The 26410-nt window shown below is 40.6% G+C and overlaps 2 protein-coding genes across 2 annotated transcripts; one reads left to right on the top strand and one right to left on the bottom strand.

The window, feature by feature from the left end:
- The first annotated feature begins 5873 nt into the window (after positions 1-5873).
- On the top strand, positions 5874-6812 carry LOC118914827 (olfactory receptor 8S1-like). Its single transcript, XM_036890066.2, has one exon. It carries the CDS (start codon positions 5874-5876, stop codon positions 6810-6812), a length of 939 nt encoding a protein of 312 aa, XP_036745961.2.
- A 5246-nt stretch (positions 6813-12058) lies between these two features.
- Positions 12059-12997, bottom strand: LOC118934900 (olfactory receptor 8S1-like). Its single transcript, XM_036930839.2, has one exon. It carries the CDS (start codon positions 12995-12997, stop codon positions 12059-12061), a length of 939 nt encoding a protein of 312 aa, XP_036786734.2.
- Positions 12998-26410: the final 13413 nt, after the last annotated feature.

Below are 26410 nucleotides of genomic sequence, written 5' to 3'. Positions count from 1 at the left end.
TTTAAAAATCCTTTCAGCATCTTCCCCAGTTTACTGAGTTTGTTTAAGGTTTACTGCTATTAGATATGTTTACTTGTTAAACTTTTATATTTGATTTCTTCAGGTTACTTAGACTAGAATTTGAGTTAGGCTTTCCTCCTCATAAATAACATTGTATTAAACTACTTTGTACAGAACATTTCTGTGATCATATTTAAAATATTTAAAATAATTTCTGTGCTGTAGTTATTAGTTTATTGGTTAAAAATACTAATGAGTCTCTTGTTGCACATTAATAGATAGCTTTCCAAAAGGGTTGACTAGTTTACTCAACTACTAAAGTTTACTAGTAAACTAGTGAAACTAGTAAAGTTTCTGATGCTGGAAAGGATGCACATGTCTGTTTCTCCTCTGCATTATAACCATAGCCTTAAATAATATATACTGGTTTGGAAAGCAAGAGATGGTATGAATTTTATAAATTCATATATCTTTGGTTATTAGTGGCAATGAAGCATTGTCTATTAATTATACTTATTCTTCTGGAAATACTTTTTTCATTGTTTTACCCACCCCAATATATGGTAGTTATTGATTTTTCTTATGAGTTTGAATGCTGTGGTAAATGTGCTAAACCTAACCTGTCTTCGTTAATACCAATTTTTATTTTATTGGAATGACTGTGCTTTAGGATATTTTTCTTTTAAACATAATTGTTAAATGAAAAGACATATATTTTGTAAGAGAAACTGCTATTTCCTTTTTTAAATTGAAATATAATTGACATACAACACTCTATTAGTTTTATATATGCAGCATAATGATTTCAGTGTGTCTGTTAACTTGTTTTTTTGGCTTTACATCTTTGGTCAACAAATCTCTTTTACACAGCAAATTTACAGGAAGTGATTTTGCCTGAAAAGTCCCAGAGAGAAGATGCACCCCTTAGACTGCCAATTACAGATTATTCCTTCCCTGCTTGGGTAATCAGGCAGATACCCCTTTGACCACACTTTCTATGTTCAACTTCCGCTAAACTCAGAAAAGAGTTTAGAAAAGATGACTATGAGTCAGTGCATCACTGAGATGTTCGAAAGCTACACGTAAGACATCCCACTGGTCCCTGTAATATCGAAAACAGTGCTTGAAAATTATGTCCGACTTTAGATTGTGACTATACAGTATGAAAGCCGTTGCCCTCACCATGCCCTGGGCTGCCAAGGCCGATAATCAAACTAACCAGCTGCCTGAACAAAGCTGATCTGTGAGCTGCTCAAACACAAATGATGGTATGTGTGACTAAGACAGGATATTACAAGAAAATACCTCTTTATGCTTCTAAATTAAAGTTACATTCTCTAATTTTAATGTTAATTGCATAGCAATTAATAAATGCATTTCAAAACAAGTGTTATTAATGCAAAGTGTTGCACCATCTATAATCCAGATTGAATTCTCTTACTACAGTATTTAAGACTTTATTATAATATAAAACTTTAGTTCCAAATATTTACTTTTGACCCCTGACTAAATTTTCATTAGCATACTTATAAGCCATGAAGACTTTGTGCCCATTGGGAGTTTATTCAAATCCCTGAATCAAACAGTTTTATAAAAACCTACTATCTAAGGGAGACTTCACAAGATGAGATTCTTACTTTTAGCTCCAATAAAAATTCAATATCTTAACTGTGATGAAGATAATCTTTTGTGGGAGGAAAATAACATGTATGTCCTGAAATATTATTCATGTGTGTATATATCAATATCTATCCATCAGTATGATATTTGCTAACAAAAATAAAACATCATACATTTTTGACAACCAGTTTTATAATGTAAATGTATTAGAGATTTATACATCTCAATACTTGGAAGCAGCTAGTTATTGTAGCTGGCTTTTTGTACATTCAGAACATAATGAGAATTAGAAAAATCATATAAGCAGCTATGGGCCTAGCTCTGTCATAAATTACTTTACAAGTTAGGATCTATCATTTCTGCTATCTAGGCCCAAGATATTTACTTGAATGATGTGAATGGGAAGAGGGATGGGCTCATCTCAGAAGGCGATTCTATCAGTTTTCCAAACATCCCTCACAGGTCCTTCTGAGCCAGTGTGTCACTCACCCGGCTCAGCCTGACTAGGCCAATCCTGTCACCAAGTTCAATCATTTGAAAGTTTCCAAAGTCATTAGATAGAAGAGCCCATTTGCATAGCAGCCTACGGTGGTAGTACCCACCTTCAAAGCTTAATATTCACCATACAATGTAAATTGATTGCAAAGTAGCATTCTTTAAAGGACCACCTATAGAAAAATGTTTGAACTAATCCATTCAGTCAATCCTGTGAGATAAAGTCAGACATTAAACAGATGAATGGGACAGAACTTATTCTCCTGAAGATTAACATTTTAGTGATGTGGGGAATTCCCCTTCCTAGCCTGTAAGTTTTCCAGGAACAAGAATATGTTATCTTACTGAGAATCTCCAATTTATTTTTCAGTATTAAGAATATATTGGGATGGAAATATATGCTTCTTTAGATAACATTTTTAAAATTAATTTCCATTGCTCTCCTAAGCAATGTAACCACCTGGTCCTATGTGTGTTGGTTATTATATTTGGATCATATAAAATACATCTGACATTTCTGCCATCAAAATAGTCATGTTGACAAAAATCTGAAAACGTACTTTATGCTGCCCATGCAGATGTATATTTTAGTTGATAATTAATTCCTGGAGATAAAGCTATCCCCTGAAAATGTATGTTTGCTTAAAGACTGGTCTTCACATGAACCCTTTTTGGTACCAGAGTGAAGGTTCATAGACGTCCCCAAAAAAATACCCAAATACAAATTTTTGTGTTTTCAGTTGCTTCAATCATTTCATCATCAGGTTGTTTATATTGAGAAATGCAGCTCTTGTGACTACAGGACAATAATATGGATGCAAGGAGGGTGCACAGCCAGCTCCTAGGAAATTCACACATGAGGAATCCAGCTACTAAGCATGAAATCTTTTTTTTATTAAGGTATCATTAATATACAATCTTATCCTCAGGTTTCACATAAGCAACATTGTGGTTACTACTTTGCCCCTATTATCAAGTCCCCGTCCCCACCACTTAGCCTATTACAGTCACTGTCCATCAGCATAGTAAGAGGCTATAGAGTCACTACTTGTCTTCTCTGTGTTATACTGCTTTCCCCGTGCCCCCTCTACAGTATGTGTGCTAATCATAATGCCCCTTAATCCCCTTATCCCTCCCTTCCCACCCAGTTCCCACAGTTCCTTTCCCTTTGGTAACTCTTAGTCCATTCTTGGTTTCTGTGAGTCTGCTGCTGTTTTGTTCCTTCAGTTTTTGCTTTGCTGTTATCTAAGTATGAAGTCTTGTATCGCAGGGAAATATTTCCAGCCCTGCATCCTCTCTGAAGGGCAGCAGGCCCTCAGGAACATTTACACAAGGTTAAAAATGTGATGTCAACCTAGAAGGTCCGAAAGTCCCACATGCCAAAGAATTCCCTGTGGCTTAGAGAGTTAACTTTATGCAGGCAACAAGTTAAATCTGGCTTCAGGCTGTGACTTCAGGGAATAGAAGCCATTGGACAGATGTTTCTTAAACTTCCAGGCTCCAGTGGCCAACACATGGCATCCTAAACAGAGATGCCATCCCAGAAGACTAGATCCCAAATCACCCATTTGCAGAGAGCTGTAGTAATGTGTTTATGTCACAGCAAGACATAAAGGAAGCGATGTCATTGAGGCAGGTCCTAGGATCAAGTGACAGGAATTCTGCACTTCTATTGTTGAGATTGCCCTGTGGAGAGGAAATGCGAGGATAAGGATGAGGGAGATTTCCCTTTAGTATATCCAGAGTTTGGCCATGGTGTTTTTGCCTACTGTGGTATCCTACAAGAAAGAAAATATTCTGTGCTGTTTTTAGAAGAAACAGTTCTCTTATGTGTGAAGAATTACTGGCTCAAGACAGGTTCATCCATGGCAGCAGAGAGAAACGGATGTGTTCTTTACCAGAAAAAACAGGGAACTCGGTGTGTCAGGTATTTCTCTGCAGATATTCTCCTCCCTTGTTCCCAGCCTCTTCTGGCTCTGTTCCTCTCTCCTCGTTAGGTCTCCTGCTGACTCTCTAAGGTATGTCTTTCCACTGACGATGTTCTTTCCTCCATTCCCTCTGCTGCCCATCTCTCTCTGCCTCAGTGCACTGCTACCTTCCATTCAGGAGGGATTCTGTGCTCAGGTGCCCAGGAAGAGCACGTCTCTTTCCTGAGTGCTACTGAGCATTGGCAATGGAGACTCTTTGCTTTCTGTGCAAAAGCTGCCTGGCCTGGGGCCCTGGATGACTAGGGAGAATGAAATCCCTCAGGTTAAACTTCCTTTCTGAGGGGAAGAGGTGAGAACAAGTCAGAGCCAATTGTGGGTTCTTGGTGACCCACATTTATCCTCTTTTGTAAGACCCAGAATCTATCGTTATTGAAAATCACCACTGCCAACCTAAGCCATGAACTCTGCTGAGGGAGGTGGTGGGGAGACCAGGAAAGAGGGCAAGAGCCACCACAGGTTTGGGGGGTGGGAAATCAACTCAAGAAACTTCTTCTTCTCTACTCGATTAGCACCAGCTTCCTCCCAATTCTCCTGTTTATGGATCCCTCCCCCAAATGAACAGAGGTATATACACTGCTTCTCTGGAAGCTCAAATTCTGGTCAGTTTGTCCAGTCGTTCAACCTGGGAGCAGAGGTGTTCTCACCCTCCTCAGCCTGCAGACCAAAGCCGGCTATCAATTCATTCATGTAAGCATTCATTAACACTTTCTGAGTCATTAACAATTTCTGAGCAGAGTGGACCAAGGAGCAGGCACTTGTTATATTTATTTTACAAAAATGAAACCTCACTTGCTTGATGCCTTGAGAAAGGTACACATCCTCTGTTAATGAGGGAGTTAAATTTTAACCCAGATTCATGTGTTGTGTGTGCCAGAGTTATTCCAACTTTTCTGTAGCTACACACTTCAGTGACTAGAATGAAACTCTAGTGGCTGAATTTTAGCCATTGCCAATAGCGATTATTCTGGATGGGCCCCATTTTGGATGGCAGTGAGGGCAATGGGGGAGGGATGGGCAATCTGACAGGAAAGAGAAGTTAATCTTAGATGATGGAGTCTCTTAAATGTCAAGCAGAAAGTGTAAAATTATTCCATGGGCAGGGACTGAGAGCATTGAGACATCTCACAAATACAAACCCAACTAAGGTGGGAAATTGGATTTTTTTCAGGGACCTCCAATATTCCCGCCTGTAAAACAGACATTCTCTTACATTGCTATCAAATTCCTGTTCACCTCTTCACACACATATTTGCACACACTGGCCTCTCAATCTGATTCCTAGAATTAAAACAGACAGTATATATAACTGCAATAAAAATGATAAAATATAAGCAAATAAAATTTGCTCTTTGTAAGCACTAATTAATTATGGGAAGGTGTTGAATAAATAATCGAAGATAAGGGATAAGAGATAGCAGAGAAGGGGAAGGGGTGAGGGGCAGCCACTCTCAGAAGCACACTGGACTGCATGAGAGATGATGGAGCTGAGGGCAGCAGGTCCAGAGGAAGAAGGTGGAGGAGACTGACATGGATTTTAGAGCAGAATAACGACAAGAAGTCAAATTTAGCATGACTAATTTCAGGACCTGTGATGTGGATGGTGTGTGGTTAGGGGAGAAAAATACCTGGAGGAAACCATTTAGGAGCTTTGAAATCCTGATAAAATGAAACATTGTATAAGGAGAGGATGGGGACATATTGGGACATTGGCAGGGGCACTGAAGGCTCTGTCCACTTCCTGTTCTTATTCCAAAGGAACAAAGGAACCGAATGGCTCTGGGGAACCACAGCACCGTCACCGAGTTCATCCTCCTGGGGCTGTCTGCAGACCCCCACGTCCAGGCCCTGTTCTTTGTGCTGTTCCTAATGATTTACCTCCAGACCCTGCTGGGGAACCTGACGCTGCTGCTGGTGATCAGGGCTGATTCCCGCCTCCACACGCCCATGTACTTCTTGCTGAGTCACCTCTCTTCCCTGGACCTTTGTTTCTCTTTGGCTACAGTGCCCAAGCTGCTGGAGAACCTCCTGTCTCAGAGGAAAACCATCTCTGTCCAGGGATGCCTGGCTCAAGTCTTCTTTGTGTTTGACGTGGGGAGCACAGAAGCCTGCCTGCTCTCAGTGATGGCCTATGACCGCTACTTTGCCATCTGCCACCCTCTGCTCTATGGCCAGAAGATAACCAGCAAGCTCTGTAATGGGCTAGTGTGGGGCTCCTGGGGCCTGGGATTTCTGGACACATTCATCAACATCCTTCCAGCTATGAGCCCGGACTTCTGTAAGGATCAGTCCATCCCCCACTTCAGCTGTGAGCTGCCCTCTCTCTTCCCTCTGTCCTGCTCTGATGTCTCCACCAACTTTACTATTCTGATCTGCTCCAGCCTCCCGCATGGGCTTGTAACCTGTGTCCTAATTGTCTGCTCCTATACTCCTATTGTCTCCACCATCCTGAGCATCAGCTCCTCCTCAGGTAGAAGCAAGGCCTTCTCCACCTGCTCCTCCCACCTCACTGCTGTCCTCCTGTCTTATGGCTCAGCTTTCCTTCGCTATTTCACACCAACCTCAGGTTCACCCCTGGAGTTAGTGTTCTCTGTCCAGTACAGTGTGGTCCCTCCCTTAGTGAATCCCCTCATCTACAGCTTGAAGAACAAGGAGGTGAAAGCAGCTGTGAGAAGGACCTTTGGAAAATATCGCCAATATTTCAGGAGCTGACCATAGTCAGAGGATGGCAGAGAATTAGTTTACTAGGGCAAGATGTTCTGGTAACTTGACAGTAAGTGTTCTTCCTAATTGCTTTAGACATTGGATGCAGGACTGAATCTTAGAAATTCATAGAGCTACTCAGGTATTGATGAGACCAGTATGAAGAATGATAGAGAGGAATGCTTCTTTTCCTTACTGAGTTGTGTTCCATCTTAAGGCTTTTCTATGTTTTGTATATGTACTACCAGGTTGGGAACAGTATCAGGTGATTTACAGTTACGAGCTATTACAATGAAAACTGTTACAAATGTACATGTGCAGGTTTTTGTGTGAATGGAAGTTTTCACTTCATGAGAGCATATACGCAGGAGAGGATTTGCTGTGGCATGTTGTAAATTTTAGTTTAACTTAATAAAAATGTTTTTCCCAATCTGTTTTCAAGAATGTCTGTACCATTTTACATTCCTACCTGAAATATATGAGGGACTCATTTACTCTGCAACATTGACCATACTGTTATTGTATGTTTCATTAATTTTAGCCATTCCTAATATTGTAGTGGTTGTAGTTAAAAATAAACACACCTCAAGAGAAGACTACATGTAAAAATTAGTAAAATCAGAATAAGCTAAATGGTTTTGTGTCACTGTCACTTTTCTAACTTTAATAACTGTGCTCTGACTGTGTAGAATAGTATCATTTAGGAGAAGTAGGTAAATAGTACACAGGCATTTCTGTACTATTTTTGCAAAATTTTTTGATTTAAAAATAGTTTTCAGAACATTTTTCCAAAATGTCTAAAAATACGTTAGAAGCTGTGGACCCTGGGTGAGTATAAAGTGTCATTATAGGTTCATCCTGTAACAAATGTACCATCTGTTGGGGCTGTAGGTAACGCGAGAGGCCGTGTCTGTGTGGATGCAGGGTATATGTGGGAAATATCTGTCCCTCTTCTCAATGTTGTTGTGAACCTAATATTTTTTTTCTAAAAATGTCTTTACAAAAATATATGTTATCACATAGAGTAAAATAAAGGAAGAAAATAATTAACAATGCAACTCACTAAAACAAAGCTGGAATGAGTATATGAGTATTAGAGAAATTCGGTTTTAGAAGAAGATATATTATTAGTGATCATCAGGGAGACAGTGTAAGTATAAAGGACTCACTACATCATAAAGACATAGGAATCCTAAACATAGAAAAATCACAAATGAATAGTGCTAATTTTATAAAACCTGCCAATAAAAGGAGTAGATAAATTGGGTAAAATCTCAAAGAATCAAAACAGGAAAATAGATTAAAAATAAACAAAATGTTGAAGTAAGACTGTACATGTTTATCTTATGTGAAATTCTAAAGTTTGGCAATTATACATATTAACAAAGTGTTTTGAAAGAAGAATTGATATTGACAAAAGTCAACCATGATTATGATTGATAAAAATCATCCATAATGATGATGACTTTCAGACAAATATCTTGTAGGAGAAAAGTCTGAGTTTTGCAGAAGGTAGCCTGAAGGTAATGGGTAGGCACAGGAAGAGGAACAGAGTGGGGTGGGGATAGGCGCCCAGGGACTCTGCACACCCGGCCCTTGAGATCTGCTCCAGCACCCGGAGTCCACATTACACTGAGTTCTGGTGATGAGCGGGGCTGGACACCAGGGGCAGCCGGAGCCGTCTGGGAGGCTGAGACTCCAGCTGCTTGAGGCAGACAGGCATACTCTGCTGGTCCTGATGGCACCCGAAACCCAGGCAGCAGTTAAGAGAGACTTGGCAGCAGAGGGAAGGGTGCCAGAAGGGCGAGCGTTGGGTGGAGCTCCCTCCTCAGGAGAAAGGGCAGGTGGATGATACCTCCCCCGCCCTCCCGTGGCCAAAAGGTCGGGCACCCTCTTGAGGACCCAGGTGCTCCCTCCCACTCACTGGTGGCTCAGCCCCCAGTTGCTTCCCTGGCACTGCTGTCACGGCAGCTTACCCCGCCCAGCAGCGTCAGACTTTGCTTTCTTGTCGGCAGAGGAAGGCTCTCCCAGCCTTCTTAGCCCTGTCTCAACGCAACACCGGACACACCTGCAGGAGGCAGCTTGGAGAGCTCCTTCCTCCATGGGGGTGGCCAAGCCAGTGCCGCGCACCTTGCTGCCACTAGTGGGTGCCCATGTGACTTGCTGCAGCAGCCGCAGACCACTTTGTGACTTGTGTGTACCTGCTTGTTCTGCAACTGTGCCAAATTCCTTTGCTATTCCTGAATAAACTCGTCTTGCTAGTAAAAGAACTGGCCATTTTATTTTGAAGGTGGACAGTATACTCATTTCTCTTCATATATACATAGGAATGAAATTCAGAACAAATACGCTATGGCAAAACACAGGCAGGCATGACGATTTTTTTTAAAAAGGAAAATCAGCTCTTTTTAAGATTTAGAAAGAAATTTAAGGAGGGTTGTCTTGAACAGAAAGTTCTCTTGGAGAAGAGCAAGAGTGTGAGGTCACGGAGATTCCTCATCATACGTTTAGACGTGATTTGGTAGACAGTGCCAAAAATGTTTCAGAAGTGGTTGAACCAATTTACCATCCCAACGCCAATGTGTGTGAGTCCAATTATTTAAGTTCCCTATCAAGACTTGAAGACTTTGACTCATTAAAATTTTAAGCATTTAATAAAGGGGTACTTTCCCATCTTTCGGTTCTGTTTGTGTTGTCTAAGACTATGGTACCTAGAACTGAGTAAAGCCAGGTTAGAAATGCCTGGGGGTTCTTAGCGGTTGTGGGGAGGCAGGGGCGGGTGGGCGCGTGAGCTTCCCCCTGACATCGCTCCTTCCCAAACCAAGGTTAAGGCTGGACCGACCCTTGTGGGGTGCAAGTTGCCCTTCAGCAACAACCATCAGGAAACTTTGAAAAAATAAACTTTTTTATTACTTCCAAGACTAGAAATTACACAGCACACTGGGGCCACACATCAAGGTTGGGTTAGGGTGTGGTCCCTTAATTGGGATGGAGGGTGGGGAGCCTAGGGTTTCCAGGGTTTACTCTTTATTGGTGAATTTAAAATAGAACAGAAGGATTTTAAAGGAGGGAAGAGGAAAAAAATAAACAAATCCCAAAAGGTTGGTTACTGAAATCAACCAAGATCTCTAAAAACCGGGAGCCTCATTGTGGGGTGGACGCCTGGCTGTTTCTGTAGTTGAGTGGCTGGCAAGGTGGGTCTTGGAGATTTCAGTCTTTAAAGTGGATGCCTCTTCATGATGGGCGCCTTGGCAATCAAAGCTTAAGTCAGGCCCTTCAGTAGAAAATGAAAAAAAAGAATGCCCCAACTGTCAGGCTGACACCGCAACCAGGCTGAGGAGGAAATCATTGAATGAGGACGTCAGAGCACAAGGACTGAAGGAACCTGACTTACTGGGGTTTCTCCTGAGCTGCTCAGCCGACTCTGGAAACATCTACCTCCAGCCTAGGCTGATTTTTCTTTTGATTTCTGTTAATGTTTACCACATTTTCTGTCACTTGAACATGAATGCACGCTTAATAAGTATATCCTATATTAATTTTTAAGTATCTTTTATGTCATCTACATCATTTTTGCTGTGTTGTTTATATGGGCTCTAGGTATTCATTATTCATTGTTAGGTTGAATCCTGAGGATTCGATATTGCTCTTGCAAAAGTAGGAAAATACATATTTTTTCTTTGTTCAATTAGTGTTTATTCAATTCTTGTTATATAGAAACTACTTATTTTATGAATATTGTAAGATTGGATATCATAAAAGTCTCTTGTAGTACTAATCATTTTTCATTTCTCATAGAATATTCAGACTTTGCTGTTAGATAATTATATCATTGCCAATATTTGTAGTGTTAAAAAGAAAGACACACCCACCATGCTGTCACTCCTGCTAAGCCAGGTCACCAAACTGGGGCTTAATACTGTCGAGAAGGCAGAAACAAGAAACTAATTGGATATTTTCAGTTTAATTCTTAGAGAAACTGCAGGCCTTGGGAGGAGCTGGAAACCACCTGGACCAGACCCTGAGAACATCCGTGGGGCTTGAGTTCTGCTAACCAAGAGATGGAAATTCTTGCACCTGCATTCTGCCCACATCCTTGGAGAAATGCGCTTGGCTAAAGACTGATTACTATAAAACCGCAAAACTTTCTTTTTGGGGCTGTAGTCTCTCTGAATCAGCCCTTCGCTACATCCGTAGTGAAGTCTTCTATTAAATCTTGCTGTCATCAATCTGGACTCCTGCATTTCTTCGACTTTCTTGACCTAACAAATAACCTAATAGCAGTTTCAACCTCCTTCCAGAAATGTAGTCAGTCAGGAATTTTCTGATCAGCATTGATAAAATAATCTGTCATATGTGTCCTCTCCATCCCCAAAGGAAGATGAGCACATCCACCTAATGGGACCTTTATCATTGCATCCTCACACAGACAGCTTTGGAATGGGTGTGGCATGATCTTTTAGGACACTAACTAGATGTGTCCAAGCCACATTGCTTGATGTATTGATAAATGTAACCTCTTTTCAGCATGTATCCTCTGGTCTAGGAAAGAATTTAAGATTTTCCAAATGAAGGGGCTTTGGAGCATTTTGCCAAAACTCCTACCACGTAAGTTCACTGGCTGTAACCTTCAGTAAGACTACAAATAAACTCTATGTTTCTTAAGTATAAGAGTTGTGCTGATTTCATTCGACAGTAGATTTTTCTTTCCAAAACCAAAATTTAAATTTCATATCTTACCCTCATCTTACTGTATTGGGGAGAAATTACGTAGTTCTGTTAAGTAACTTGGGTGATGGTATTTGTCTGTGGCTATTTACTTTAACTGCAATTCCTCCAATCTGATTTTATCATGAAGCATGTGGCTGAATATTGATTAATGTTAAATATTTTTTATGAAATACAGGCAGACTTTCTGAAGCTTTTATTATTAAAGTGGTCAGGTAGACATTTTTGTGGATTTTATTCTATATTTTTGAGAAATTAGATCATCTGTGTATCTCACCTTTTCACCATAATTTTTTTGTTGTCTCATCAATGTACTTTCTGAGGAATGTCTCCACATTCTTTTCCAATCAACAGAATGGAGGTCTAAAATAAATACCTCAACATTTATAGAAGCAAGAACAAAGACTGGGGTACTCAGGAAAGCTCGGGATCTTTCATGCACTCTACTTGACACTGTGGAGTGGGAGGGTGAGTGAACATAAGAGGAAATTTAATCTTGCAATTTTATTGAGCAAATGCATCTTAGTTCACCACCTAAGGTATTGCAAATATTTCTCCAATGATCTTCTCACAGCTGTCTTTACCTCCTTATTCTTGAGGCTGTAGATGAGGGGATTCAGCATGGGTGTGACCACACTGTACTGCAGAGAAGAGAGCAAATCGAGGCAGGAACTAGAGGGAGGCAGGAGATAGCGGATCAAACCCGAGCCAAAGAACAGGATCACTGCAATGAGGTGGGAGGAGCAGGTGGAGAAGGCCTTGCTCCTGCCTGTGGTGGAGCTCATGTTCAGGATGTTGCGTATTATACGGGCATAGGAAAAGAAGATTGGGAGGAAGTTTCCAAGCCCTAGTAGTAGAGTAGAGAAGGACAAGATGCTGACATTCATAGATACAGCAGAGCAAGACAGAGGGAAGAGGGAGGGCAGCTCACAGGTGTAGTGGTGGATGGTGTGGGCATCACAGAAGTCAAGGTCAACACCCAAGAGCACTATGACAAGTGCATTGAGAGAGGCCAGGCTCCAGGAGCCCCACACCAGCCTCACACAGAGCTGGTTGCTCATCACCTGGCCATAGAGCAGAGGGTGGCAGATGGCGGCATAGCGGTCATAGGCCATCACTGAGAGCAGGCAGGCTTCATTTCCTGCAGTGAGAAACACAAAGAAGACCTGGGCCAGGCAGCCCTCCACTGAGATGGTTTTCTTCTCTGACAGCAGGTCCTTCAGCAGCTTTGGCACAGTGACAGAGGAGAAGCAGAGGTCCAGGAATGACAGATTGCTCAGGAAGAAGTACATGGGCGTGTGGAGGCAGGAATCGGCCCTGATCAGCAGCAGCAGCATCAGGTTCCCCATCAGGGTCAGGAGGTAAATCCCCAGGAAGAGCACAAAGAGCAGGGACTGGAAGTGGGGGTCGTCAGACAGCCCCGTGAGAACAAACTTGGAGATGGTGCTGTGGTTCCTCAAGGTCATTCGTGAGGATGTTTCCCTGGAGTAAGATAGAAACAGGATGAGATCACCTGTCTCCTCCTTCAGAGCATCACAACTCTTCTCACACATCCCCAACCCTGTCTGGAGGCTGTACTGAAACACTCAAAGTCACTCACTGAATCTGTGGAAGATGTTTTATTATGGCTTGTCACTTGCTATCTTGGATTACAGTCTTCACACGCTTATGGATTCCCATTCCTTTGCTACAGGAATGTCACAGGGGAAATAAATTCATCTGGCTGACCTATACATTCATGGTAGTTCATTTACATCTGGATTTTACTATAGTTTATTCTTATAGTCATTTGGTTTTAGGAAACATTTTAACACATATTTGCAGCACATTCTCTTTCCTTTCCCTGTTTCCCAGTCATTACTCTTTTTGTTTATAATCATCCAATGGCTTCTAACTTTCTAAACAGCACAGCAAAATTTAGTAGGACTTGTTTTGTTTTCAGAGTAGTTTTTTATCAGTGTCTATATCTTCTCTCACACTGATTTTATATACAATTTTGTATGTGATTTCATGGCAGGCAATCTTATATGTGCTTTACTCTTGAGAAATACACTATTCAGGGAGATTTTGTAATGCTGTGTGAACAACCAGTAGAAACCCAGGAAATAAATTGTATGGCTTTTTCTAAACCAGTGCCCAGATCCATTGGTGCATAGACCACTTTTCCTACCTGACATCCAGAGTTCTTCCTTGTCTGCACTCGACCTACCTTTCAACCAAACTGGCCACTTTTGGTACCAGAAAGGTCTGTTTGTTTCTTTAGCTATGCTTACAGGATTCTCCACTCAGAAGTTCTCCACTTTAATCTATGGATCTGAACTCACAAGAGCCCCCTGACTCACCTCAGCTCCCACGTTCTTTGTCCTGACTGCCCCTCTTCTAACCCACAGCCTCTATTCAATCCCTGGGCTTCTGTTCTCAGGTGCCATATGTCATAGTCTGAATTATGATTTTTTTCCTCATCAATATTAAGTGTGTATTTCTGTTTTCCCCTCCAGACTGTAAGCACATTGGGAACAGAGAGCACATCTTAACAGTAGCAACATCTTAAAAGTAGTTAAGATCACATGTAGTCAGCCACTGTTGTATATGAAGTTTCCTGAGGGGCATGGATAGTTAAGATGACTTAGCGGTGTTCTGTTTTTGTTTTGCAGTTCACAATCTGACCCTAGGTAACTTCTGAACTCACAAAAGTTTTAATACTCCTTTATCACAGAATACCTCCTTGTGGCCCTTCAGTCCTGGCCAGCAAGATATGACCTCAGGCTAACTCATCCAGAGAAACTTAAGTTCTGATCCCATTAATAAACTCATCAGCCAAAGCTTAGGCCCATTTTAGACCCCAGTGTAGGTTACCTGTGTGCTGGGGCAAGAAGACAAATGCTCACCTTTGTGTACCTGCAGGGTGTTGGCTTACTTCCAATGACAATGGAGCAGAAACAGCTGGAGAAATTAAGTATGAGGTTCCTGCATAAACAAATTTGTAAATATTTTTGAAAGAAAACATTACACATGGAGTGTACACAAGCAAAGTGAAACAATAAATTGGACTTATTCTTACAAAATTTAGATGTTTTCATGTATTTAAATTACTTGGATATTTTATGATATATGTTGCTTCCTCTCTCCACTTTCACTCGCAAGGAGACCTGGCCACCATTTTTAGGACAGCCGTGGGTCTCAGGTTAAGTGAGACTACTTCTGGAATCTCATATTTCTGAGTGTAGTTTTTCTAGAGGATCTTTTTTTCTCTGTGGTCCTATATTCACATTTTGGGTGCCTGAGGGAGCAACTTACTGTGATTTACAGAGAAAGGAGTCCTCCTTCACCATCCTAAACATCACTTTAAACTGAGGGGACAGACTTTTTAGAGTGAAAAATGGTAAAGCCTTGTAATTCGTTTAGGTCACCTTGCCAGGAAAATGAATCTCAGCTCTCATCTCTACTTGAAATGGAAGCCATTGGCTTCACTTCTTACTGACGTGTGAGAGTCTGATGTCAGATTTTCACATGAGTGAGACCAGGGAATACAAACGAATGAAGTAGTAGTTGATCTCAGCAAAGGATAAAAGATGTGATAGGGAGATTCAGAAGGGTCCTAGAAAATTCTTGCCCACACACTTTGTTAAAAGCTATGATTGGAATGAATAAATGATTAAGCAAATAAAGTGTGTCATAGGTCAGCCTTCAAGGTGGCTTGAGGGATCCTGGAACAACATTCAGAACCTGGACTCATGGGGGCAGGATCTTAACTGGTGAGAAAGATACCAGTGCTGGCAAAGGAGCGAACAAGCACCAACCTGATCCAACTGAATTATTACCAAAGCTGTTCTGTCCTGTACTCCCTTCTATAATATTCACTTAGTAGTGGCTATCTGCAGGTGGTTTAAAAAGCATGAAATATTTACTTCAGTTTGCTATTGGAGTTGTGGGCAGGTAGAGGAGTTGCTTCAATGGCTCAATATTTATCTCCAAAGTCTTCTTTTCATTCCAGCTGTCAGTTTTCTGATATGTTTTGGAATCCTAAAGCATGAGATGATTTAAGATCAGGCGATACGATGTGCTTGTCCTTAGGGTTATACAGTCAGGAAGAGGGGCCATTCTGAGAAAACATCCCAGGCAGCTGGGGTTAATGGAACATTTGGAGGAGCCAACTTCTGGGCCCCATCCAGGCAGGAGATGATATGCAGGGAGTGGGAAGATCTCATCTCCAGATCAGGGGACGGGGAGGATAGAGTGGGAGCCTGAGGCTTGACAATAAATGGAATGAATGAAGAAGTGGCAAAGGTTGGGGAATGGAGAAGATGGTCAGCTGATTAGAACGTAAATGCAGATCTTTCTATGAAGAAAAAGAGGTAATAGAAAGGAATCAGGGAAGACATTACCATGTTGTCGATTTTTCTGGAGGGGTCAATTTTGAGTTCTCTTTCCCATCATGGGTTGAAAAGTCACGGTAGAGTCTCCCGGTTAAGAGAGCATGTGTCACAGGAGTCTGAAGCTCAGTGTATCAGGAGGCATTTTCTCTTTGTTAGTAGATGTTAGAGTGGTGTCATTCTGCACTGCACATCACTATATGGAACGACAAGACAATTTCTCTAAAGAAGCTGAAATACAGACAAATACTTTAAAACCCTCTCACGTGTTCTCAGGTGCAGCAACGTGCCTTCTCTCCATTTATTTCTTCTGTGATTCTGAAGACTCTTTTAGGAGTGTCACTTAAAGAAAGAAAGCTGTACCAGAAACCATTCAGGAGGCCATCTGCTCTTAGGCAGTAATTAGCTGGGTTGGGTGTCCAGGGAGAGCTGAACCACTGCCCTGTATCCCTAAAGTCCCAGCCCGAAGTCAAGTTCTGGATTCACTAACCACACAATTTCCAGTTAACCAGAAAGTTGAGCTTCCTGGCACAGGGGTTTCTCTCCAGAGTAGCATTTCAAGTTTCTGAATTAAAGCAATTATTTGAAACCTAGAAGAACTCCTATTAAGCTTGTGTAGGATAAAAAAAAGAATAAGAAAGGGAGTTAAGAAATATAATCTGCTGGAAAAGGTACATTTTCCTGATGGCTCCTTAGGGCTAAAAATGTCCTTTAGAAGTTCTCAGGGGAGCTGAGGTGTGCCCGATTATTAACTCAAGGTCACATTAAAAAAATTAAAATTAATAATTTTAATTGAAATATATTTGACATATGACATTGTATAAATTTATGATTTTTAATAAGTTGTATTGATATATTATATATATTAAAATATGATTACAATTGTAGCAATAGTTAGCACTTCTATCATACATAATGATTTCTTTTTTGTGATAAAAATGGTTAAGATCTGGTCTCTTAGCAAGTTTGATAATTATAATACAATATTGTTATTTATATTCACTCTACTGTGCATTAGGTCTCCAGGAATTATTTTTCAACTAAGTGCCAATTTGTACCTTTAAACAACATCTCTCCTTTTCTCACAAACCCCAGCCCCTGGTTACCACTATTTCACTCTCTGCATTTCTCAGTACCAATAATGAGAAATCTGAAAAAGAAATAAAAAAACCTACCCCATTCACAATAGCAACAAAAACAACAAAATACCTAGGAACAAATTCAACCAAGGAACTGAAAGATCTGTACAATGAAAACTATAAGATGTTGAAAGAAATCAAAGAAGAGCCAAACAAATTGTAAGAGATCCTACATTCATGTCTTGGAAGAATTAATATATTAACATGTTTGTACTACTCAAAGCCATCTACAGATTCAATGGAACCTCTATCAAAATTCCAATGTCATTCTTCACAGAAATAGAAAAAATATCCTAAAATTTGTATGGAATCACAGAAGAAACCCAAATAGCCTAAGCAATCCCGAGGAAGAACAAAGCCAGGGGCATCATCCTTCCTGATTTCAAACCATACTACAAATCTATAATAATTAAACCATTGTGGAACTGGCATAAAAATAGATAACACAGACCAATGTAACAAAATATAGAGCCCATATTTAATCCCTGCACGTATGATCAACTGAACTTGGCCCTGGGAGCCAAGAGCCCTAATGGAGAAAGGATGGTCTCTGCAACAAAACTGGTTGAATAAATGCAGAACAATGTGACTGCACCCCCATCTTATACCACTCACAAAAATTAATTTGAAATGGATAAAATACTTAAACTTAAGAAATGATACCACAAAATGGAGGGAAATGGAGGGAAGAAACTCCTTGACATTGGTCTTGGTAATGATATTAGGATCTGACACCTCAAGCGCAAACAACAAAAGCCAAAATCAATAAATGGGGCTACATCAAATTTAAAAGCATCTGCACAGAAAAAGAAGCAAATGACAAAATGAAAAGGCAATCAACAGAATGGGAGAAAATTATTGTTAACCATATATCAGATAAGGGGTTAAAATCCAAAATATGTAATGAACTCATACAACTCAGTAACAAAAATACCAAACAGTCTGACTAAAAAATGGGCACAGGACTTGAATGGACATTTTTCCTAAGAAGACATCCAAATGACCAACAAGTACATGAATAGATGTTCAACATCACTATGTTCAACCACAGTGAGGTATCACCTCACTGCTGTCAGAATGGCTTTCAAGAAGGCAAAAGATACAAGTGGGGGTGAGGATGTAGAGACAAGGGAACACTTGTACACTGTTGGTGAGAATGTAAATTGGTGCAGCCACAATGGAAAACAGTGTGCAGCTTCCTTGAAAAAATAAAATCAGCACTACCATATGATCCAGCAATTCCATTACTGGGTATACACCCAAAGGAAATAAAGACAGGATCTCAAAGAGATATATATGCACTCCCATATTTATTGTGGCATTATTCACAGTAGACAAAGAATGGAAATAACCTATATTCTTGCCAAGGGATGAATGGATAAAGTCGATGTGATATACATATTCTATCTTATATATATTTTATGTATATATATAAAAAAATATTATTTTGCCATGGATAAGCAGAAAATCCTGCCATTGTGACTACATGGATGGACCTTGAGGACATTTTATTAAGTGATACTAAATTGCATATATAATTTGACAGCAAATGTGTAAAATAACCCAGATACAATATCCAATATGTAGAAAAAAGTATACATGGAAAAGGTAACTATAACTCTCTGGTAGTAGGATTATAGGTGTTTTTTAATTAAAAAAGGAACTATGTATTTTCCAAATATTCTTTAAATACACTTAACAATATGTAAAACTGTCCTCTGTGTTTTGAACATTGAATTTAAGGCATGTAAATCAATAAGGATATTGGAAAAATTATCTTTTATCAAATAGTTATAGATAGTTTAGATTGTCCCAAGACAGGTGAGTTTTTTAAGGGAGATTTAGAGATCAAGATGAGGAAATGATCTCAAGTATGTTAGGTGTTGGGTGGAAAATAGGTGCGGTCAGGAAGTTAAGAAAGGAAATAAGAGAACACTGAATTTGAAATCATTTATTACTCTTCCCAGACCATTCATATATGCCTACAGCTTCTTATTCATATCTAGGACGCTTTAATATTTCCAAGAGCGAATTTTCCAAATCTTCATGTTTTTCAAGCTTTAAAGTTACTATGTCAGTGTCTTTGTAACAGTGGTTATTCTGTGTTTATGTAGCACTTTGCAGCAGCTCTCAAAGAGCTTTAATATGTATTACTGAACCTCCAATTATGCTTTCTGGAGTAAACCTGTGTTAGAAATTTAAACAAAATTGTTAATCATAAAGTTATAGGAGTTGGAAGTTTTCAGCATGTAAATCTCATGCCACAGCTAGTAGGTATGGGAAGGATGCACTTAAAGTTAAGAGCTAATGTTTCTGTCAATGGGAGAAGAGATAACAATGTGGCTATCCTGGAACTGGGAAGTGTTTGGCGAGGTAAGTCCTAAAAGTTTTGGATCCTGAAAAGGTGCTCAGTAATCCAGGGTCCTGACTGAATACTAGTATAAAGTAGTGGAAAGATAAATAGAAACATAAAGTGGCGGAACGACTTCTCTGCATAAGTTTTGGGGCCTGGCAACATCTAAGGTGCTTTGTCTGGCTTCCAAGACATTTCTCAGACAGACTCTGAGCCTCAGAATGGCTACAATACCAGCCTGGATCCAGCCTCCCTCCTGAGCGGTAGAGTAGCGATAGTCAAGTAAGTGGGTCTAAGAGGTTGGTATGTATGTGGCCTCAATGGTATCCCAGTTCTGTGGGGGAGCACAGCTGAGAGCCCCTGACCACCCACCCCTCTTAAATGATGCATGGAAGTGGGTGAAACTGCAGCAGATCGAAATGGACACATGGGTGAGGAGATTTTTGCCTAGCTCTGAACAAGCTGACTAGATGCCAGGACTCACAGGGGATGTTGGCAATACAGATTCAGTGGGGATAGGCTCACAAACGGTTGGGGCAAGAGAAAGCTCAGCATTGGTAGTCAGGTTACCTCTGCCTTTCCACTGTTCACCTTCATTCTGGGGGTTTGCTTGATGCTTTCTGGGTGTAGAGAGAAGCTATCAAGGTTAGTAAATTTGAAATATCAATTATTCCAACCACTTGAGGTCTGGGTCTAATCCAATACATCAGAGTTATAGTGGAAAAGCCTGGTTTGTAAAAGCCACTGAATTCTCTGCCCACAATCACTGGTATTGTACATAGGAAGACACGGACAGAGGTGGGACCGTGATCTCCTGCTCCATCTCCTTCCCTTCCCTTCCCACAGTCAGCATTACCATAAAACTTGCCACCTTTCTCCAAATGCACTCCATTTCCTGTCAGGTCACTCCAGAGGGAGTCGGTGGGTGGCTTGAAGGCTGTAGCCTGCGCATCTCTCATTACCTTCTTTCTTTAATACAAAATTTGTTGTTTTCTCATGAAATACTGCAAACTCACCACTTAGCAACCAGTTTGTCACCCCAAAATACCTTCCTTATGGAAATTCCACATTCTCCAACATCAGACAGGATTTTTGGGAGGCCAGGAAAGGGAGCATTTCTAAGGTAATCAGGCCCCAGGACATTGTTGCCTGGGGGCTGGGCCTGGGCTTTTATTTTTGCAAAGGAGAACCAGTGAAGTGTTTTAACTTGTTGTAAAGGTCTTGCCGTAAATGTTAAAGGTTGACTGAAGATGATTGTTGAGTTAGAAAGCATTACTCTGTACTTTATGGCCAGAATTTAAGAGTTTGTCCCCAAGTGTTATTGGAAGAAGTGCTAACACTATTAACTTGGTTAATTCATTGCCCTGGGCTGTAAAAAACATATACTCTCTTGTTCACTCCTAGAATGGCTGTTAATGTCATTTATGTATAATTTCAGGCTTTCTTCAGGTCACAGGGAAGAAAGGGGTTAAGTTTTAAAACTCTGAAAAATCCCTCTATTAACATGCTTCACCTTGGCCCCCTCCACAGGTACATGGCATGAGGTGTTCCTTCAGGAGGCAGCACAGACTCACCTCAGGCTGCACAAAATGCATGGGCCTCGCAGGCAGGCGAGGAGCAGTCAGGGAGCAGGGAATGCCGGAGTCCCTGGATACCACCCGCCTCCAAAGGGTATGGTGGATGAAGGGATCTGCATGTAGTCTGCCAGGCCAAACTCGTCCTTAGCCCTCCATTCCCTCTTTCAGTAGCAGGAAAGCCTACCAGGTCCTCTTCTTTGCTTTACATTCCTTGGTGTACATGCCAGTTGCCTTATTTTCCTTGTTGATGGAGGAAACCTTTACCATTTTACTATGCTTATTCACTTTCTTAAATACATTATTTGTTTGTGCTCAATATTGGACTGAATGTTCCCTGGGATTTTTATACATTTATCATTCTCACACTTCATTTCATAGTGTAGCAGCTGTTGATGGAACCTATCCAACAAATGCTCACGGGCCCAGCTTCAAAACGTCAGTCTCTGGACCGCTTTCCTGAGGCCTCTCAGTTACTGTTGCCCACCTTGTTCCCGCATCACAGCTGCACAGCTCTCACCCGCGGTAGATTGGGGTGAGATACGGGCAGAGGGGGACGCACTGGCATATGCGACATCTTTAGCAATTGAGAGATGTGGGCACAATGGCAATTGAAAGAAGTGTGCCTCTGGTTTGCCATTGTGAAATGTAGTTGGTGTGCTAAGGGGCAGAAACAACAGGCTTGGGTCAGAAAATTACTAGCCTAGGGTGTGGTGTGAGAGCCAGAAGGCCTTTATGAGAATTTATGAGAAGACAGTTCTCCTGTAATCAAAAGGTAGACTGGGCTTAAAAGAGGGCCTGGGACCTGATTATTAGAGCAGTCGAATTCAAAAGGAGGCTTAATTCACAGTTCAGCAAATATATGCCATATTTAGGGTCTTAATAGGAAAGGAGTGAGACCACGAGACTTGGGATTTGTACATCTGGGTGGATACGCTTCAGTTCCTGAGTCCTTGAATCATCAGGGCCCACAGAGTTGGCCCACCAGCCCTGGTGAGATTATAGCAGTTTTTCCCTCTTTTCGATGCCATGCAGAAGCCTCACCAGAGGCAGCTGTCCAGTGAAGTGTACCTCACCCGCCCTTACCTGCCCCGGTGGTGTCTAGACCAGTAGCTGGGGTCAGTCTCAGCACAGTTGGTCGGGGGAAGTGCTGCCTGCTTTGGGAGGACGGAGATTATTTACCCTGCCAGCTGTACCACATGGAAATCTGTACTCATGGGAACTGGGAAAACGTGCCTGGGAATGGATCCTTCAGTTAAGTTTTCCTATTTATTGAAACATAAAATATGCAATTCAAGTGTGTAAGGTGCCTTCATCTTAAAGGTAGTGCTCAATGGATTTTTTCCAATATGTACACATGTGTACCCACCATGCAGATCAGGATGCAGAAACGTTCATCAGCTTAGAATATTCCCTTGTGCTTCTTTCTTGTAAACCCATTTCCCATTGGCAGCCACTATCCTCACATCACTCGTTAATTTTTTTGTCTTGAACTTTATATAAATGAAATCATATTAAATGTGTCTGGCTTCTGTTATCTGTAGCTTTTTAAAAAAAATTTACGTAAAATTAATTTTTTTGGTATCATTAAAATACACCAACATGGACAACAACATTGTGGTTACTAGATTCCCCCCATTGTCAAGTCCCTTCAACATACCCCTTTACAGTCACTGTCCATCAGCATAATAAGATGCTGTAGAGTCACTACTTGTCTTCTCTGTGCTGTACTGCCTTCCCCTTACTCCCCCCCTATATTATGTGTGCTAATCGTAATGCCCCTTTTTCCCCTTATCCCTCCCTTCCCACCCATCCTCCCCAGTCCCTTTCCCTTTGGTAACTGTTAGTCCATTTGTGGGTTTTGTGAGTCTGCTGCTGTTTTGTGCCTTCAGTTTTTCCTTCATTCTTATGCTCCACAGATGAGTGAAATCATTTGGTACTTGTCTTTCCCTGCCTGGCTTATTTCACTGGGCATAATACCCTCTAGCTTCATCCAGGTTGTTGCAAATGGTAGGAATTTTTTTCCAGAAATCGGCTTTGAAATGTTACTGGAAACCTGCAGAGACCAGCTCCACAAACCAGCTGAACCTGTGAGGAGTGGATGGGGAGATTAAAGAAAACACAGAGAAATATATAAGAAAGACATGGAAACCGAAGCTGGGATCAGGAGGTTCACTGACCGCTGATGGTGGACAAGTGACAGTTTATTTTCTGAACATCACTTATATACACCAGCTCGGAATGATGTCACTTCTGGACTGATCTCATATCCGGTGTCATCACTTCTGCTTCCGGTGATATCACCTTCTTGTGCCTGGATCCAGTGATGTCACTTTCAGGGTGACATCACTTCTTAGGTGATATTGCTTCTGGCCCTCCATGGAAACCCTGTAAGGGAATTGCTGGGTGTCTGCTGCTTTCCCTTCCCTTCTTCTCTTCCCTTTCCTTTACTTCCCTTCCCTTTCCTTCTAAGCTCCCCTCCCTTCCCCTCCCTCCCTCCCTCCATCCTTCCCTTCTCCCTTCCTTCCTTCCTTCCCTCCTTCCTTCCTCCCTCCCTCCCTCCCTACCACCCTCCCTCCCTTCCTTCCTTCCTTCCTTCCTTCCTTTTCAGCTTCATTGAGTTATAATTGAAAATTAGATGTTATATATTTAAGATACACAATGTGATGACTTGACATACATATACTTTGTGAAATGATTATCATGATCTGGTTATTTAACACATCCAACAACTCACATAGTTACAAAGTCTCAACAAATTTCCAGTGAACAAGAGAGTATTGTTAACTACAGTCACCAGGCTTTATATGAGCCACCCAGAGCTTATTCATCTTATAACTGAAGGCTTTGACAGCATCTCCCCATCTCCCTCATGTCCACGGCCTCTGGTAACCAACATTCTACTCTCTGTTTCTGAGTTTGGCTTTTTGCTTCCCTCCCAACAAATTAGTGAGATCATAAAATATTGTCTTTCTCTGGATAATTTCACTAAGCATTATGTCCTCTTGTTTCATTCATGTTTTGCCAATGGCAAGGTTTCCTTTTGTCTCATGGCATATATTCCTCTGCATATATATATATATATACATACCACATCTTCTTTATCCATTAATCCACTAATGGACACTTAGGTTGTTTTCATTTTTGCTATTGTGAGTAATGTTATAATGAACATGAGAGTGTAGATATCTTTTTGAAATGTTAATTTCATTTCCTTTGGATATATGCCCAAAGTGGAATTTATGGATCATATGATAGTTATATTTCTATTTTATTGAGGAACCTCCATATTATTTTCCATGTTTGCTGCACCAATCATATTCCCACCAACACTGTAAAAAGGTTCCCTTTTTTCCACATCCTCACCAAAACTTCTTAATTATTGTCTTTTGGATAGCAGCCAAAATATCACTCTGTTAGGTGATATTTCACCATGATTTTCATTTTCATTTCCATTATGATTAGTCCTGTTAAGCATCTTTTCATGTACCTGTTGGCCATTTAGGTGTCTTCCTTGGAAAAATGTCTGTTTAGGTGATTTGCTCATTTTTTAAATTGGATTTTGTATCTTTTTGAGTTGGATGAGTTCCTTATACAGTCTGAACATTAACCCTATGTTGTATATATGGCTTGAAAAGAAACATTTACCCCAACTCTGTAGGTTGCCTTTTCTTCTTTTTTATTGTTTCTTTTGGTGTTTAGAAGACTTCAAGTTTGATAGTCCCATTTATTTATTTTTGCTTTTATTTGTTTGTGCTTTAGGTGTCATATTCAAAAAATCATTTGGATCAAAGAGCTTTCATCCTGTGTTTTCTTCTGTGAGTTTTAAGGTTTCAAGTCTTATGTTTAAGCCCTTAATCCATTTTAAGTTAACTTTTGTGAGTGGTGTAAGATAGGGTCTAGTTTCATTTTTTGCATGAAGCTTTTCAGTTCCAACACCATTAATCACTACCCTTTCCTACTGTGTGTTCTTGGTGCTTTTATCAAAAAGCAGTTGAGCCCTCCTTCTTGGTGTGGTAACTGCTTATAGTCATCCTGACCTGTCGGCCAGAACTCTCAACTGACTCTCAATTCCCCAGCTTTCCACCAGGGAAATTTCACCAGTTTCAGGTTGTTCTTGCCCAAGGATTTTACTATAACAGATTCCATTCATGCTGGTCCAGCCCATGTATTCATAACTTTCCTTTCTATTCTTATTTCTTATTTACACAAGTTCCCATACTCCCACCCTTAATCAGATCCCATATTTGAATTACTTCTCTACTTGGTGAGTACTTCAAAGCCCAGTTTGCTGGCCCAAATTGATTCAGATTGTGCAGCAAAGATGATTGACCAGATGGAAAGTCAATTTTCTTGTCTTTGAGTGTGTAAAATCTTGTTGAAATAAACAATTATTTGTATTCTTCAGTAAAAACCGTCAATTTAGTCTATTCACTTTAAATGGAAAATTTCTCCAAATTGTAATTTACTATATGATTTTGGTCACACATTTGACCTATATTTGCTCTCTAGTTTGTCGACATTCACTAAAAGTGCAGACCTGCCTACATCCCCTTTTAGTTTCCAGTATTCAGCCTAAGGAGACTCCAGCACATCCAGAGGATTTTGTGGAAATGGTGGGTTAGAGATCCAATGTTCGAAAACCTCTCTTCTGTGCTGACAGTCCATACAGCCTGTCAGCAGGGCCAGTGAAAGCCGAACTTGTAAGAGTCCATGGTTTACTCCCCTGGCTCCCAAAGTAGATCCTCTGACTGTGACCAACTGAAAATTGGGCTTATTTCAACCTTGCAGTGAAAAATAAGGACTAATTTCAAATTCTCTTCACCTACCTTGAGAGAATGAACCAGAGGCAGTTCAATTGAAGTTGAATGGCATTTTGAAATTCAGAAAGAGGTGGAGAGAGAGAAGTGTGGGTGCTTATATAGAGAAGAGCAGAGGGTAAGAAGAAAGTAGAGGCCGGGGTGAAGCTCTTAACCAAATATGTCATTTCACAATTTGCCTGGGTAGCTGTGTTTTGAGCTCTTCTCAGGTAGGTCACCTCTTGGTTTCCTGTATATGTTCGTGTCATGCATCACCTTAAAGAGGAGTACAGCAAGAAATTGCATTTTCTGGGTCATTTACAAAATAATCACAATTAGTTATCACCTTCCATCTTATGACTTTTGGTTCAAGTTTATACTGCTATATAATGTGAATTCATTTTACCTAAATTAACATTTGCCCAAACTTAAAATTCAGTGAACTCTGAGAGGCAATGAATATCACTGTCATTATAAATTATTGCCTTGTTTATATCCAATGATCTTATATCATTTCCAAGCAGATATTCTATGAAAAAAAGTCTCAATATTTATCTACTCAGTGCAGTCACACAGAAAATTTTAGTTAATTACATAAATGACTGGATAGATTATTGAAGACTAGAGGAAAGATAGATCTA

This window comes from Manis pentadactyla, chromosome 10 (genome assembly GCF_030020395.1).
Source record: "Manis pentadactyla isolate mManPen7 chromosome 10, mManPen7.hap1, whole genome shotgun sequence".
Classification (NCBI taxonomy): Eukaryota; Metazoa; Chordata; class Mammalia; order Pholidota; family Manidae; genus Manis; species Manis pentadactyla.
This window is presented reverse-complemented; position numbering and strand designations above follow the sequence as displayed.